The sequence below is a fragment of the Sorex fumeus genome, unplaced genomic scaffold, assembly GCF_029834395.1.
Source record: "Sorex fumeus unplaced genomic scaffold, SorFum_2.1 ptg000072l, whole genome shotgun sequence".
Lineage (NCBI taxonomy): Eukaryota > Metazoa > Chordata > Mammalia > Eulipotyphla > Soricidae > Sorex > Sorex fumeus.
Genome location: NW_026606129.1, coordinates 57,940,730 through 57,958,894, shown reverse-complemented (window position 1 = coordinate 57,958,894; position 18,165 = coordinate 57,940,730). Strand labels below are relative to the sequence as shown.

At 40.5% G+C, this 18,165-nt stretch overlaps 1 protein-coding gene across 1 annotated transcript in view; it reads left to right on the top strand.

The window, feature by feature from the left end:
* DNAH12 (dynein axonemal heavy chain 12) overlaps positions 1–18,165 on the top strand; it is a 209,920-nt gene that overhangs the window by 23,651 nt on the left and 168,104 nt on the right. The window contains exons 11-13 of the mRNA XM_056129552.1: positions 3,740–3,918; positions 11,004–11,139; positions 16,005–16,130. Coding sequence (XP_055985527.1) covers positions 3,740–3,918; positions 11,004–11,139; positions 16,005–16,130 — 441 coding nt within the window. The remainder of the gene's footprint in view (positions 1–3,739; positions 3,919–11,003; positions 11,140–16,004; positions 16,131–18,165) is intronic.

The window sequence follows — 18,165 nt, the reverse complement described above, 5'->3', positions numbered from 1 at the left end:
AGAGAGAGAGAGAGAGAGAGAGAGAGAGAGAGAGACTTCCAGATGATGCTCAGGGGATTATGGGGGCCACGACTGGACAGCCTCTGGCTTGGTCAGTTCAGTGACCTGCCATTGTTGCAATGTTGCTAGAGCCCAGCAGTGTCAGAGGCCACCAGACCACCTTTCAATTCCCCCCTCCTGCCCCCCCAAAGAAAGAAAGAAATGGAGAAGATGAAGAATAGAATATGTTGGGATGGGAGATGTGTGCAGAAAGTAGATAAAGGACCAAACTCTTAGGGTCTGTATTGTAAACCATAATGCCCAAAAGTAGAGAGAGATTATGGGGAATCATGTCTGCCACGGAGGCAAAGAGAGGGTGGGAAAGGGGGAGTATACCAGGGATATTGGTGGTGGGGAATGTGCACTGGTGGAGGGATGGGTGTTTGATCATTGTGTGACTGTAACCCAAACATGAAATATTATAATTATCTCACGGTGATTCAATAATAAAAAAAAAGAATAGAATACCAAGAGTTTTAACATACAGAACAAAACTCCACCAAATAGGAAGAATCTTGGGTAGGGGATGTGGCAGCACTTGCCTTGCATATCTGAGGCCTTGGAGTAGGCAGTGTGTGTGTGTGTGTGTGTGTGTGTGTGTGTGCGCGCGCGCTCACACTCAGACACACAAAATCTTAGGATCTAGGAGATAAGTTAAGGGGCTAAAGCACATGAGTTGAGCCCCCAATTTTAATCCCTGGTATTACATGACTGTAAGCACTACCATTTGTTCCTGGTAGCCCCTCAGACACCAACAGGCTATGTAAACTCAGGTCTCCCAAGGGGTTGATAGCATCTTAAACTGAGGCGAGTGAGATCTGCAGCCTCTTGGAGATCATTAGTTCCCACTCAACCTTTTCACCTGAGAAATGCAATATAGGCAAGCCCTGCCAGAAATACCTCGAATTCTTTATATGTGCTGATTAGGAATTAATCTTTGGTTGTGTATTCAGAAACCTTTTACTATTGAAAACTTTTTGGGAGCTCCATAATCAGTTACACGAACATATTGGCTGGAGCCCTCAGTTTAAGATGTTAGTGCTAGTTTTGTAATATCGACTTTCCCAACTTCTTCAAGGCATCACTTATTCTTCAATTGTGGTCTAATTTTGATCTTGTACTGGCTGCAGCCCAAATCTTTCACAGAATGCAAACAGAAGAGGTTGTAGTAGTCTTAGATATAGGCTGAGGTCAAACTGATAATAGTCATAGGTGAATGTGAGGAGTGTGATTATCAAAGTTTATAGGTGATATCAGTTAAAAAATATCTTCAGCGATGGAGTGATAGTACAGTGGATAGGACATCTGCCTTGCATGTGGTCAACCCTGGTTTGAACCCTGGCATTCCATATGGTCCCTTACACACTTCCAGGAGTAACTCCTGAGTACAGTGCCAGCAGTAAATCCTGAGCTTCACTGGGTGCAGCCCAAAAACAGCAAACAAAAAAACTCCATTAGAAGTTGCTTTGAATTTGCATGTTCTAAACTCTAAATCAAAATAGGAGGCCCCATAGGTGTTCATATTCTTTTTTTTTTCTCACTTTTCTGGGTTACACCCAGCGATGCACAGAGGTTATTCCTGGCTCATGCACTCAGGAATTACTCCTGGCAGTGCTTGGCAGACCATATGGGATGCCGGGAATCGAACCCAGGTCAGACTTCTACAAAGCAAATGCCCTACCCACTGTGCTATCACTCCAGTCCCAGTGTTCATATTCTTAATGATGGGTTCAGATCTGATAAGAGAATAGGAGCTTTTCATACACTAGGATAGTTATAGAGAGAAGTAACAATTCTCTATAGAGAAGAAACTTGTTTCCAACAATCTCCTTGGTCATCAAGGTCCTTGTATCCATTAGAACCTAACTACTTACACCTGAAGTTATCTGATCTCCTGTCCTAGACAAGGGCTGACAGTGGCAGACATGGGAAAATTCAATGGCCTTAGGCATTGCTGGCAGCAGGATGGGAAGGTATCATTCCCCTCCACTCTGGTTATTTGTCTGTTTCTTAATCGTCTCTCTTGCTTAAATTTATTTGCCCCCTAACAGGCAGCCACAGAGACCTGTTCTCCAGTATCCTATTGCCCTCTGCAGAAAAAATTCTGTTTTCTGCCTGGCTGTGTATGATACCCTCACTGACGCAGTCCCCCCAAGTATCAGAGTTTCCCCGTATGATGTGAACCCTTCAGTCTCAAAAGCAGGCTCTGAATTACTAGTAATAGCACCCTAGAGGCACATTAACACCATAGTTACTCTTACTCCCTCTGATGTCTCCTGCCTTCTTTCCACTGGTCAGTTAGTCATCTGGTAGTTTCTTAGAGTCTATTTAAAAATATTTTATATGAGCTGTACTAGTTAGTGCTAGGGAGCTGTCTTGGGCCTGGGACATTGTTATATAGCACTGTGCTGCTCTAGCGTGGGATCATACAATGCTGGGGATCAGTATTAGAATCTTGCACAGGTCAGGCACGTGTTCCGTGGCTTGAGCTAATCTGTAGGGACCCTCTGGGACTATTTTAAACTCCACTTATCACACAATCACAAATCACAAATCATCCTGTTATTCGTCGATTGTCTCGAGCAGGCCCCAGTAACGTCTCCTTCATCCTAGCCCTGAGATTATATTCAAGGCTCTTTAGGAGAATGAGACCCATCATTGTTACTGGTATTTGGCATATTGGGTACGCCACAGGGAGTTTGCCAAACTCTGCCGTGTGGGCAGGCTACATTCGGTAGCCTGCCAGTTTGTCCAAAATAGGAATGAGATAATAAGATGTCATAATAAGATGTCCCGCGGCCGCATTTGTGGCCGCGCGGTTCCAGGAGCTGGTTTTTATAGTCTCTGAGTCTTGGCCGTTGATGGGATTACACGGCACCAGGGGCCCAGTTGGTGGGTGTGACCCTCGCCTACTGGAATTTGGAGGATCTGGGTGGAGGATGCTCGGCTCCAATCCGAGTAGGCTTGGAGATCTCGGCCCCAGAACCCGCGTGACTTTGTCCCTCTGCCAGTACCTTCATGTGTGCGGAGAGTGGTCTCAGCATGGTGGTGGCTGGTCCTGGAGGTCTTTGGCTGCTGGAGCCCTGGTCGGGCCAGGGAGGAAAGCTCAACCTGCTCCCCTCCAAGGGGCCCCGGTGAGGACAGCCAGGCGCGGGGGCAGGAGACTGCACTGTTCTCTTCCGGGAGCTGGTTTTTTATAGTCTCTGAGTCTTGAGACTCAGAGACTCCACTTATCATTTAGTTGAAAATTTGGGGAGGAAGAGAATCTGGCAATTTTACCTTTCCACTATCTTACCAAAATTCCCCTATTTTTTTCTTTATCACATATGAGTATCAGCATACTGTATTTATCTTTCTTCATTTGATCTATTTCACTTAATACAATACCCTTTAGTTTCATCAATTTTTGTATACATGTCAGTATTCCATCTCCCCCCACCCCCGCTTACAGTTGACTAGCATTCCATTGTGTATTTTCTTTAGTCAATCATTTATAAAAGAGTTTCTAGATTTTTTCCAATTCTTGCTAAAAAAGTGCTGTTAAACAGATGAGGTTGCACGGATTTTCAGATTAGTGTTTTTGTATTTTTCAAATGGTAACCAGTAGAATATTACTGTAACGAAGTACTACAAAATCTTTGCTTAATTAGAAAATTCTAAGTATTTAAAAAATTTTAAATGTCCCCCCCTTTTTTTTTAGTTTATAGAAAAATTTTTCAATCTTGTCTCAGAAATAATGCTTTTACCTCAATGGGTTCATTATCCTATGGTGCGTTTGGATTGTGAAGATTTAAAGATAGGCCTAACAAACAAAGCAAAGGCCTTTGCAAACTTACTACTAAATGACATAGCTACAAAACATAGAAAAGAGAATGAAAGGTAAGTAGAATTAAATGTCAAACTCAGAATTTTGGAGTTAAGAGCACTATTTTTCTGATTATGGCTGTTGTTTAAAAAAGCAGCTTTTACAACTTTTTTGCACAGTTGCCTCTTCAGGAAGTTTCTTTGCAATCAAATGTGTTGGATGTCAGATTTCTTTTTGTTTTATACTGTTTGAGAATAATTTTAGGGCAACTGTAGATTATAAAAAAAGAAATAGAGGACTGGAATGATAGTATAGCACATAAGGTGTTTACATTATATGCAGCTGACCCGTATTTGATCTCCACATCCCATAGGTTCCCAGCACTGCTGGGAGTAATTTCTGAGTGCAAAGCCAGGAGTAACCCCTGAGCACCACTAGGTGTGACCTCCCACAAGAAGGCAAAAAGATAAAAATAAAAAGAAATAAACCAGTATGTAGATGGAGGTTCCATGATAATGGAAAAAGGCCATAGAATTTTAATGATCACTGTTCTATCTGAGATTTTTTTTTCTTTTTGGGTCACACCTGGAGATGCACAGAGGTTACTCCTGGCTTATGCACTCAGGAATTACTCCTGGCGGTACTCGGGGGGACCATATGGGATGCTAGGAATCGAACCCAGGTTGGCTGTGTGCAAGGCAAATGCCCTACCTGCTGTGCTATTGCTCCAGCCCTCTGAGATTATTCTTGACCCAATAGTTAAGTTTGTCACGTAGTTTTTCAACAGGTAAATGGAGAAAGTGATACCATCTAACAGGGTGATTATAAAATTAATATAATAATCAAATGGTTTGCTAGATAAATATGTCCAAAAATTATGTTTTGTTTGTCATATTGAGTTTTCTCTAGGTTAAGCAAAATATGAATTTATTTCTAGCTCACAAAGTTAGGATATTATACACCCACTGACACACTCACCCACTTATTCCATACCCTCAATTTTTTTGCAAAAGTGAGACCAGGACTGGGGCTGGAGCGATAGCACCGTGGTAGGGCGTTTGCCTTGTACGCAGCCAACATAGCCAACCCGAGTTTGATTCCTCCACCCCTCTCAGAGAGCCCGGCAAGCTACCGAGAGTATCTTACCCGCAGGGCAGAGCCTGGCACACTACCCGTGACGTATTCGATATGCCAAACACAGTAACAACAAAGTCTCACAATGGAGACGTTACTGGGATCGCTCGAGAAAATCGAGAAAATCTATGAACAACGGAAGGATAGTGTTTGTTTGTTTTGTTATAGAGACCAGGACATGTTGGGCCTGCAGTGGTAAATGGAGCTGAGAAGTAGCTTTCACTTTAGATAGGAAGTATACTCTGATGCTCAAGAAATTCATCATCTATCTCATTTGTTACTTTTTTGGTTCCAAAGGAATCTTAAATTGAAATTACTGTAAGATTAAAACCAATGTATTCGTAAAGCCCCTAGTACAATTGCCAGAAACATGCTACTCAATAATTAAAGGTTAACGATTATGTTTTTTTTCTTAGAAGCACTATGTTTTTAATCAGAAGGACGTGAATTTGAATCCTGGTTCTGCCATGACCTACTTTGGTGACTCAGGGCTAGTTACTTGATTTTCCTGAATCTTAATTTTCTGCTATAAGCTCTGAAAAAAATAACCTTTTTAGGAGTGATAGTAGGATTACAAACAATATTTTTAAAGCATCTAACACTTTTTGGCATAGAATAGACACTCAAAAAAGGGATCTGTAGTGTCAAATACTAAGTTAAATATAATATGTTTATCAGAAAATCAAGTATTTATTGTATAAACTTTATGCAAAAGTTTAATCTTGTGGAATGAGTCACTGTCACTGTCCTCCTGTTGTTCATCGATTTGCTCGAGCAGGCCCAGTAACATCTTCATTGTGACAATTGTTACTGTGTTTGGCATATCGAATACGTCACGGGTAGTGTGCCAGGCTTTGCTGTGCAGGCGAGATATTCTCGGTAGCTTGCCGGGCTCTTTGAGAGGGGCAGAAGAATCAAACCCGGTTTGGCCGTGGTCATGGCAAACGCCCTACCCGCTGTGCTATTGCTCCAGCCCATGGAATGAGTAATGGCAATATTTAATAACATTTTTTGTTTAACATTTTTATATTTATAGTATTGGTAACATTTCTGGAAAAATATATTACTTCCAACAAAACAGCTGTATCTTGCTATATAACTGCTAAAATATTGTCCAGTTTCCTCTATTTCCTCTATCCTTTATTTCCTTCCTGTTACAATTCCATATTTAAAAGGCAGGATTAGGGCATAGGTAGGGCACTTTTCTTGCACACAGCAACCTATCCATGTTGGATTCCCAGGACCCCAAAGAGGCCCCTGAAGCCATCAGGACTGTTCTTTGAGCTCAGAGTAATCCCTGAGCACTGCTAGGTGTGGCACAAAGATCAAAAACCCAAACCAAACAAAAAACTTCTCAAATTCCATAGTTAAGATAGAGAACACTGAAGTAGGAAAATGTATATCGCTAAGTGTATATCACTAAGTACAACTTATTAATAAGTAAATAATCGAACAATTTGTTCTTTACAGTTTGTTTTAGTATATGATTGGGCCATGAGGCTTTTAACCATTTTGTTCGCCCCTCTAATGTTTTTGGACATAAAGTTTCTTCCCAAGGAACTCAGATTCTTCTCTTTCAGGAAGAAAGCATCTTAATAAAACCATTAGTATTTTTTTCATTACCCATTAATCCACCTAAAATAATTATCACATTCTTCATGATTTGGTTCCTGCTTCTCCAATTTTGTTTCTTACCAGCTCTTTTGTATTTATACTGGTCTCTTTGCCATTTATAAATTAGGCCAAACTTATTGCTACATCAGAATTTGGTCCTAGCTGTATTGTTTATTAAAATATTTTTGTTGGGGCTGGAGTGATAAGTACAGCAGGTAGGACACTTGCCTTGTGTGGCCATAATCCCATGTGGTTCCCTGAGTCCTACCAGATGATCTCTGAGCACTGAGCCAGGAATGATCCCTAAGATCTTCTGGATGTGCCCCCAAAACAAAATACAAAACCCCAAATATTTTTGTTTATTTTGTTTATTTTTGTTTTAGAGCTACTCCAAGCCTACTCCCATTCTTGATGGTCACTTTTTGCAGTGCTTTAGAGGGGGTGGACCATGCCACTGTTGATTTACCTGGACCTCCAGTTTGCAAAGCATGCATATTCACCCTTTGAGTATCATCCCAGCCTCTTTACGATTCTTTAATACTTCCTTTTAACCCCTGCAATTTTTGTTATAAGAAAGCTGAATGTGACTTTCCCAGCCAGATTATATACTCACCTTCTTGTCCCATTCCAGTCATTCCAGTCACTCTCCTGTTTGTTTTTGGCTGGATATGACTGCAATAGGATTGTAAAATGTATTTTTAACTATTTTGTTATATTAACTACTAATTGTGTTCATTTTCTCCATTTAATTAATTATTATTTTGGGATCACACCCAGTGGTACTTGTAAGTCACTTCTAGTGGAATTTGGGGGACACTGGGTACCACACAAGTGTTCTAGTGATAAGTCACATCCCTGACTCCTTTAATTTTTTTTGTTATTTTAGAAGGTTTTTTTAAATTTAAGATTTAAAAAAAGAATTATTTTCCCCTTGAATGATATAAACACTGTGGTTTACAGTGTAGCTCATGATAATTAGTTACATTCAGTATACCAACACCAATCCCACCACCATTGCACCTTCCCTTCACCATTGTCTACAATTTTCCCAACCACCCCTTAAGCCTCCCCCCCCCATAGCAGGCCCTCAATAATTTATTTTATATTGTTTATTATAAAAATCTTGCTAATAGAATGATCAAAAATATTTCCTTAGAAAAAAGTTAGTGAAGATTTTTGTATCTTACCATGGAGACATTAAGTCCTTGTATAATAGATTACTAAGATGTTATTACAGGTTAAGTCTTCTGTGTTTATATTTTGTTGAGATTGATTGCCTTCTTTTTTTATGTAGCAGTACTGCTATTTATTCAGATATTGACTAAGCTGACTAATCAGACATTGATTAAGCAGACATGAGCTCCACATTACTTTTTAAAATTTTTTTTAAATTGAATATCTGTGAGATAGACCATTATAAAGCTGTTCATAATTGAATTTCAGTCATACAATGATCCATCACCCATTCCTCCACTTGTGTATATTTCACACCACCAATTTCCCCTTTTCCCTACACCATCCCCCAACCTTCATCCCCTACCCCCACCCATCCTTTATGGGAGGCACTTTCCTTCTTGCTCTCTATATCCTTTTCCTTTTGTGCATTATGGTTTGGAATACAGGTGCTAAGAGGTCACGGTGTTTGTTCAGGGCATTTGGTATTTTTATCCGGATGGAGTAGCTTTTCAATTGGGTGGCAGCTTTAGGGTGTGGATGTGACTGCCAAGGCTTCCAGAAGTACAGGGAGGTGGGGGGGAGGTAGCTCATCCCAACCCCGAGAAAGCCTGGAGATTTCAGTCATAAAACTGGCATACCAGAATTTTCAGATTATATCTTGGTGTGGTCTGTCCTGAGTAGTAGAGTCAAGTGGGGATATGGTGGCAAGTTTGGATTGTGGAAGCAAGCAGCTACTAGGGGCTCTGCTTGGGCAGGCCCCAGGCCAACCCGCCCCCCTCTGATTTACCCCAGTCTGTTCAGCCATGCACAGGTCCAAGCTTAACTGTGGCTTTTGATCTTTTTTGAAATAATTTATGGGTGTCTGAAGGAAGGCCGGTAGTAGAGCTTACATGGTGGCACTGAGTTGGTTCATGGGGGTGGTTGCCAGTGCTTCCATGAGTATTGGGAAGTAGAGGGAGGTAGCCCATCCCAACTTCAAGTAAGCCTGGAGATTTCAGCCACAAAACCCACATACCAGAATTTTCAGCAGATTATATCTTGGTGAGCTACATCTTGAGATGGCAGAATTAGGCCTGGGGTATGGCAGTGATTTTGGATTGTGGAAACTGGTTGCCTTCTATATTACATCTAAACCAATATGATGTGCTATTTCTGGTATATCAGTATTGTTGAGTTAGAGATGCTGTGTGGCCACATCTGCAGCTGCATGCTCCAAGAAATCAAAAATTTTTGACTGGGTGATAGAGCTGGAGTAATTTTTTTTTCTTTTTGGGTCACACCTGGTGATCTCAGGGTTACTTCTGGCTCTGTATTCAGGAATTACTCCTGGTGCTTGGGGGACCATATTGGATGCCGACGATTGAACCCGGATCAGCCACATGCAAGGCAAATGCCCTACTCACTGTATTATTTCTCTGGCCCCTAGAGTAAGTTTTTAACTGGGTGACAACTTTGAAGTGTGTGTCACTGCTGGGATTCTGAAAAAACAGGGAGATAGGGGAGGTAGCCCATCCTGGCTTTGTGAAAGTCTGGAGATTTCAGTCAAAAAACCCCAGTGTATTTCAACAGATTAATTTCTGGATGAGAAATGTCCTGAGTAGTGGAGTCTGGCAGGGCGATTGAAGTGATTGTGGAGCGTGGGGCTTTTGGCTGCCAATCCCTGGCATCTTCATACAAGCTTTTGCCCCTCATATTCATCTTGATCATCACCTCCACAGAGAGAACTTCCCTGAGTAAAAGAGTGCTCCCTTTTCAACAACCCATCATTCTTCATTTATTTTGTTTTTATTTATTTGAAGAACTTTTCACTGTGTAACCATCTGTCTTATATTTTTACATGCATTTGTGTCTCCTCAACTTAAATATAAGTTTTATGAAGCAAGAATTCTATTTGTTAGCACTATATCCCCAATGCTTAAAACTTTGTTTACTACTTTGTTAGATACTCAACCGTTTATTAAATGAAAAAGTATAATTAACCCATAATACAAATGAACTACCAGGAAGAACTAAGTTTGTTTTAAAAACCATGACCTCTTTTGTACTTACTTTTTGCATGACCCCTAGTATTGATAGTAAAAGCATGATAATGCAAATATTGCAACTCACAAGGAAAAGAATGTGAAATGTATCTTCACTTGAATAATGGAAATAGGGTATCTAAATTTCTACTCACATAACATAGGGTATTTGAAGAGAATTATAAATTTTTATGCATGTATATAGAAGTTTTATCTTCTTATTACTGTTTCACATAAGGCACTGATTATAATAAACAATTATTTTAATAATAAACAATCCTTTTAATTGATAATTATAATAACACAGTAAGATAAATGTTAAAAATTTCAAACATTATCTTACAGCTATGGAAACTAAGCCTCAGAGATTTGCCCACATTCTCATTGTAGTAAAAACCGAGGCACACTATTGCAAACCACAACACCCAAAAGGAGAGAGAGAACAAAAGGGAATGCCCTGCCACAGAGGTCGGGTGGGGTAGGGGCGGATGGGGTGGGGGTTGTGGGAGGGATAGTGGGATCATTGGTGGTGGAGAATGGGCACTGGTGGAGGGATGGGTAGTCGATCATTGTATGACTGAAATGCAAACACGAAAGTTTGTAAGTATGTAACTACCTCACAGTGATTCACTATTAAAAAATAATAAAAAATGACAAAATATGTAAGACCTTTAAAAAGTTTTTTTAAAAAGCAAAGCTTTTTGGCAAAAGAAAAAAGAAACAGGCAGAACTTAGATTTGGGGTTGTTTGATCCAGACAATGTTTAGGTAGGTATTCTCATGTCTTATCTAGATATTCAAGAGAGCTGAAGAGATAGCATAGCGGTAGGGCGTTTGCCTTGCACGCAGCCAACATGGCCGACCTGAGTTCGATTCCTCCGCCCCTCTCGGAGAGCCCAGCAAGCTACCGAGAGTATTCGATATGCCAGACACAGTAACAACAAAGTCTCCAATGGAGACGTTACTGGGCCCGCTCGAGCAAATCGACGAACAACGGGAGGGCCTTTACCTTTACCTTTACCATAATTTTACAGAAACCATTAGTTTTACAGATGTGTGATATAAATAGTTATATAAATTATGCTTAAATATTTTATCAAATCTTAGCAAATTTACCAACTATTTTAAAGATATCAATTTTCATTTTATATTAATATTCATTGAGCATGTTATTGCACCAATTACCCTAACTATGGTAAAACTGTAATATATCAGCATTTGCAATGAATTTGAAGCAATTAGAGAGCATGCATTGAAAGTTCCTGAGAGCACAGAAGAAATGATGGAGTTAATAAGTTATATAGAAAAGGCCCGAACTACAGGAATTCAGGATTTAATTTCACGGATCCAGGTAAGAATCTTTTAATCTACAAATTTAAAATAATTTTTAATTGTAAAATATGATAAGCATCTTAAGAATATATAAAATATGCCGTTGAACAAATATTACAGTGAGCACTGGGTCCAGAGAGACAGCTCAAAGTGCTGGGGTCAATGGTACCCTAAATGCATGGCCAGAATGAATATTGCCAGACATGGTCCAATCCCCTGCCCCCAATGTAAGCACCAATGTTAACACCATGCAGCTAAAGAAATAGGATATTTGGAATATGTCAGTGCTAGAGCATATATATTGCATGTGTGAGATCCTGGATTCACAGTTTCTAGCACTGAAATAAATGAAAAAATAAAAATTAGTAAGGAATAAAAAAATAGGGTATTTCCAGTATTTCAGTACTTCGGAAGCTCTCTGGGTGTGACTTTCTGATTATAATTACATTTTCCCCTCTCTCCCTTAGAGGTTTTCATTTGTTTTTTGACAATAATTATATTATACTTTCCCTTTAGTCCCACCATTTTATGTGTATCTTTAAATGATCTAGATTATTGTTTTTTATTTGCTGGGGATTGAATCTCGGACTTTACATATGTGAGACATGCATGGACAACGGGTGGGGAGTCACACCTGTTGGTGCTCAGGGTTTACTCCTGGCTCTGTGCTTTGTGCTTATTCACTCCTGGCAATGACCAAGGAACCATGTGTAGTTCCAGGGATTCAACCTGGATTGGCTGCATGCAAGACAAGTTCCTTAACCTCTGCACTACCTCTGGTCTCTAAAAATTCTTTTTTAAGTTTCTTCATTTCATAGTATCCTCGTACCTCTCCCAGCACACAGTTACATGTCTATTAAACTTGATTGTACCTTAGTTACAACAGACAACTCAAAAATTCAAAATATCATGAGAGGTTACTATGAACAACTTTACACCATTTAACTGAAGATCCTAGAAGAAATAAACAGATTCTTAGGATCATGCAACTTCTTTAAATTGAGCCAGGAGGAAATGGAAAATCTGAACATGGGACTGGAGTGATACCACAGCAGTTAGTGTACTTGTCTTGTAAGAGTCTTCCTGGGTTTGGTCTTCTGCATCCCATGTGGACCCCTGAGCCTCCCAGAAGTGATTCCTGAACACAGAGACAGGCTAAAGCCTCGAGAACCACTGAGTGTGGTTCAAACAAAAAATATGAACGGGCCAATAACAAGTAAGGAAATTTAAACAGTAATTAAAAAGTTCTAGTCCAGATGGATTCAGTTAAACCTTCAAAGAAGACTTACTACTTTTATGCCTCAAACTTTTCCAAAACATCAAAGAAACAGAAATCCTTCCTAATGAAACATCTATGAAGCTAATGTTACAGTGATGCCCAAAGCAAATGGAGATATTACTAAAAAAGATTTCATTTTCCCTGATGAGCATCGGTGTAAAAATACTCAAGAAAACATTAATGAACTGAATCCAACAACACATTAGAAATATCACATATTGTTATCAAGTGGGATTCATCCCAGAGATGCAAGGATGGTTCAACATTCATAAATCAATTGATGTAGTACACCATATCAATAAAATAAGAAATAAAAAGAATCTGAAGATTCCTTTGGAGTGTTTGCATGCACCATCATGCACCTTTCAAATAATGAGAATTTTTGCTTTGTGCTTATTAACTATTTCTAAAATTCTTTGCTACAATGGATTACCTGTAGTAGTACAATGTTTAATAGTAGTTATTTGATTTGAATTCCCAAAATAAAGCTTTAAAGATTTAACCATTATAACATTTTCTATAGGTTTTTAATAGGCATTTTATTCAATTAGTCCACCTCTCTCGGAGAGCCCGGCAAGCTACTGAGAGTATCTCACTTGCATGGTAGAGCTTGGCAAGCTACCCGTGACGTATTCGATATGTCAAACACAGTAACAACAAGTCTCATGATGGAGACATTACTGGGCCCACTTGAGCAAATTGATGAACAATGGGAGGACAGTGCTACAGTGCTACAGAATTTGTTTTCTATTAGGTTTTTGTATGGGCTGGAGCGATAGCACAGCAGGTAGGGCATTTGCCTTGCAAGCGGCCAACCCAGGTTTGATTCCTTGGTCCCTCTCAGAGAGCCTGGCAAGCTACCGAGAGTATCCCGCCCACACGGGGCAGAACCTGGCAAGCTCCCTGTGGCATATTTGATATGCCAAAAACAGTAACAGCAAGTCTCACAGTGGAGACGTTACTGGTGCCCACTCGAGCAAATCGATGAACAACGGGAAGATAGTGCTACAGTGTACAGGTTTTTGTAAAAAAAAAAAGTTGTTAGGGGTTGAAGGTACAGTGGATAGGGCATTTGCCTTGCACACAGCCGACCCGGGTTCGATTCCCAGCATCCCATATGGTCCCCTGAGCACCGCCAGGAATAATTTCTGAGTGCAGAGCCAGGAGTAACCTCTGTGCATTTCCAGTTGTGACCCAAAAAGCAAAAAAATAAAAAAGTTGTCAGTGGATGTTGGATTTTTATCAAATTACCCTTTGTGCATCTTTTGAGAGGATAATATGCTTTTTTTTCCCTTTCAGTTTTTTCACTTGAATATATTTTGGGGGAGTTAAATCGCACCCAAATGTACTAGGTGCTTATTCCTGGTTCTGTCTCAGGGATTACTTTTGGTGGTGTTTGGGGGACTATTTGTGTTGTCAGGGATTGAATCTGGGTTGGTGGCATGCAAAGCAATTGTGCCTCCTTGCAATTCTCAGCCAACAAAGCTTGTGTTTCAATGTCAAAGCCCAAGAATGCATTGATGCTTAGGCCCTGTATTCCCAGAGATTACTCATGCCACCCTGAAGGTGCTTAGGGACCCTCAGACTCATCCCAGTGGTGCTGGGAACCTCCAGGGCTACACCGAGAGATGATTGGGGACTATACTGGTGGCAGTGGTTGAAGTGGGATTGATTAAATTCAAGGCATCACCTGTAGTATCCCTTTGGTACTGTATTTTAATTTTTAAAAATTATAGTAACACAGAGTCAGAGAGATGGTACAGTGGGTAAGGAATTTGCCTTACACACAGTCTATTCAGGTTTGATTCTTGGCATTCCATATTGTCCCCGAGAATGACATGAGTGATTCCTAAGCGCTGCCAAGTGTGGCTTCCCCAAAGCAAATGAAAAACATATATAGCAACACTTATGAACTAGTTAAAGTTATAGGGGGTAAAGATAAGCAGCTTTACGCCAGGCCTCACGGGGCAGCCCTTCTCCTACCCCCCCATCCCCATGGGACTCTGAGATATGCCCACAAACTGTCACCAGCTACTTAAACACCCAAGCACGAATCTTGGAACCAAGCAGTTCTCTTCAGAGATCTCTCCAGACCCTAATTATTAAAATCCTAGAACTCCTAGAACGCGTGGCCGCCATAACAAGCAACACAAAACAAATTGTCTAGCACTACCTTTTCAGCAGGTTTGAGTGGTGGTGGGACTATTGTCGAAACATTGAATGTAACCAAAGTAGAGAGAGAGAGGATTGTGCAAATTGTCTGCCATTCAGGCAGGGGGTGGGGGGAGTACTGGGGATCTTGGTGGTGGAAAATGTGCACTGGTGAAGGGATGGGTGTTTGATGATTGTGAGATTGGAGCTCAAACATGAAAGCTTTGTAATTGTATCTCAAGGTGAATCAATTAGAAGGGGGGGAAAAAAGGTAAGCAGCTTTTCCTAGTCAGATAAATCTTTTGGTTTTAGAGGTTTTCCCCTTTCTTTGCCAAACTCTTTATTGACAGTAGCTATACGTGAACATTTCATTTCATTTCATCATCCTGTTATTCGTCGATTGGCTCGAGCAGGCCCCAGTAACGTCTCTTTCATCCTAGCCCTGAGATTATATTCAAGGCTCTTTAGGAGAATGAGACCCATCATTGTTACTGGTATTTGGCATATTTGGTGCACCACGGGGAGTTTGCCAGACTCTGCCCTGTGGGCAGGCTATATTCGATAGCCTGCAAGTTTGTCCAGAGTAGGAATGAGATAATGAGATATCATAAAAAGATGTTCTGATAAGATGTCGCGGCCGCGCGGTTCCGGGAGCTTGATTTTGTAGTCTCTGAGTCTTGGCCGTTGATGGGATTACATGGCGCCAGGGGGCCAGGTGGTGGGTGTGACCCCCGCCTACTGGAATTTGGAGGATCTGGGTGGAGGATGCTCGACTCCAATTCGAGTAGGCTCGGAGATCTCGGCCCCGGAACCCGCGTGGCTTTGTCCCTCTGCCAGTACCTTCATGTGAGCGGAGAGTGGTCTCAGCATGGTGGTGGCTCCTGCCCCTGCACCTGGCTGTTCCTCGCCGGAGTCCCTTGGAGGGGAGTGGGTTGAGCTTTCCTCCCCACCCCGACCAGGGCTCCAGCAGCCGAAGACCTCCAGGACCAGCCACCACCATACGTGAACGGTAAACAAAAAGTGATGAAATCACCGAAGATGAAAAACAAAAGATGTTAAAAATGTTATCACTAAATATTCAAGTAATAAGTCTATAAGACTAAAAGAATGTAAAATCTTTAAAACCAGAAGTTTAAAAAGTTGCTGAACAATGCTGCATAGTTGGACACTTTTCCAGCCATGAGTATCTTCATGTTAAACTGACTGCAAGTGAAACTTCTAAAATGCTTTATTTCTAATATAGAATTATGCAGCTAGAATTATGGGATATGAAACCAAATAAATGACCCAGAAGTTATTAAAATAGTATGTGATTTGTGTCCTGGGAAATACACTGGATAATATGAGTTAAATTGAAATTTGAAAGTAATAAAATTATTGTTCTTTTTTACATAATGCCTCATAATGTCTTATATTTTATATATGGTATATTATATCTAGAGTTTCTTTTGTAGGAATCCAAACGGCAAATGAATTACTTTTTAGATGTTTTTCTATTTCCTCAAGAAGACTTAACTTTAAATTCGAACGTCCTTATGTGGCCTTGGAAAATTAATCCCATCTTTGATGAAAATGATGAGGTATATATCACTTTTAGCATATATTTTTGTATTCTGACATTTTTTATTATTATAGGTGGCATTTAGAATTAATAAAATAACTATTATTTATAAAGTTATTGATAGTTAATTTTTAGGCACATAATGCTCTAACACCAATCTCACCATCAGTGTCAACTTCCCCCCACCAGTGTTCCCAAGTTTCCTCGTCTCTATCAGCCTGCCACCTTAATGGACACACTTTTTTCCTTGACATACAATGTTCCATTACAAATCCTGCCATCAGTGTTAACTTCCCTCCACAATGTTCTCAGTTTCCCTCTCCTACCTCCCCTCCCCCAGTCTGCCATCTTGACTGACACATTTTGAAGTTTGATGGTTGTAGTTTGGATCTCATGTTATCAGTGTTGAATCTATGTTTTGTATATATGGCAATACCACTTCCTTGTATTACCAATGTAACTGAGGCCCTTGACCCCCGCTCCTTATTACTTCCCTTTCTTATCTTCATCTTCCTCACTTCAATTTCTTTCCTTCTCCATCCTTTTCCCTGTACTCTTGGGTCAAGGGTGATCAAGGCATCCCCACTTTAGTACATTGCATTCCCTCATCTAATTATTCTGTATACTACAGATAAGTGAGATCATCCTGTGTTCTTATTACACTCAACACAGCTATATTTCTGATCCATCCAGGTAGCAGCAAATTGATTGATTTTATGGTTCCTTGCAGTTGCATATATAATACATTTTCCTAATTCAGTCATCTGTTGTTAAACACCTTGGTTGGTTCCATATCTTAGTACTAAGGTGCTGCAATGGACAATGCTCTGAATATGTCCTTTTGAATGAATGTTTTCTGTCCTAGGTTGATACTCACAAATGGAATTTATGAGCCCTATGGAAGCTCAATTCTAAGTTGAGAGAGAGAGTGATAAGAGAGAGGAGAGGAAAGAGAAAGAGAGAAGAGGAGAAAAGGAGAAAGAGGAGAGAGAGAGGAGAGAGATGTGGGGCTGGGGCTTCCTTTTTAAAAAACTTTTTATTAGTGAAACACCAAGAGGTACAATTGTAGACTTACAAATTTTTGTGCTTGGGCTTTCAATTATACAATGATCAAGTACCCATCCCTCCACCAGTGCCCATTTACCGCCACCACTGATCCCAGTATTTCTTCCACCCCCCATCCTCCTATCCCACCCTGCCTCTGTGGCAGGGCATTCCCTTTTGTTCTCTCTCTCCTTTTGAGTGCTCTGGTTTGCAGAAGGGGCATTGAGTGGCAATCATGTTTGGTCTATAGTCTACTTTCAGCATGGTTCTCCCATCCTGGGAGGATCCTTTCAACACCTTTTATTTGGTGCTGTCTTTTCCCCCTAGCATGTGCAGCTGGCCTCCAAGCCATGGAATAAACCTCCTGGTACTTATCTCAACTAGTCTTGGGTGTTAGTCTCCTATTTTGTTACTTTATGTTCCCCAGATGAATGCAATCTTTCTATGTCTGTCCCTCTCTTTCTGACTCATTTCGCTTAGCATGATAATTTCCATGTAGTACCACTTGTATGTAAATTTTATGACTTCTTCTTTTCTAACAGCTACATAGTACTCCATTGTGTAGATATACCAAAGTTTCTTTAACCGGTCATATGTTCTCAGGCACTCAGGTTTTTTCCAGATTCTGGCTATTATAAACAGTGCTGCAATGAACAAACAAGTGCAGATGTCACTTCGACTATACATTTTTGCCTCTCTGGGATATATTCCCAAGAGCGGTATTGCTGGGGTCTAATGGGAGCTCTATTTCTAATTTTTTGAGAATCATCCATACTGTTTTCCAAAAGGGCTGAATCAGTCGGCTTTCCCACCAGCAGTGAAGGAGGGTCCCTTTCTCGCCACATCCGCTCCAGCACCAGTTGCTTTGTTCTTTTGGATGTGGGCCAGTCTCTGTGGTGTGAGATGATATCTCATTGTGGTTTTAATCTGCATCTCCCTGATGATTAATGATGTAGAGCATTTTCTCATGTGCCTTTTAGCCATTTGGATTTCTTCTTTGAGAAAGTTTA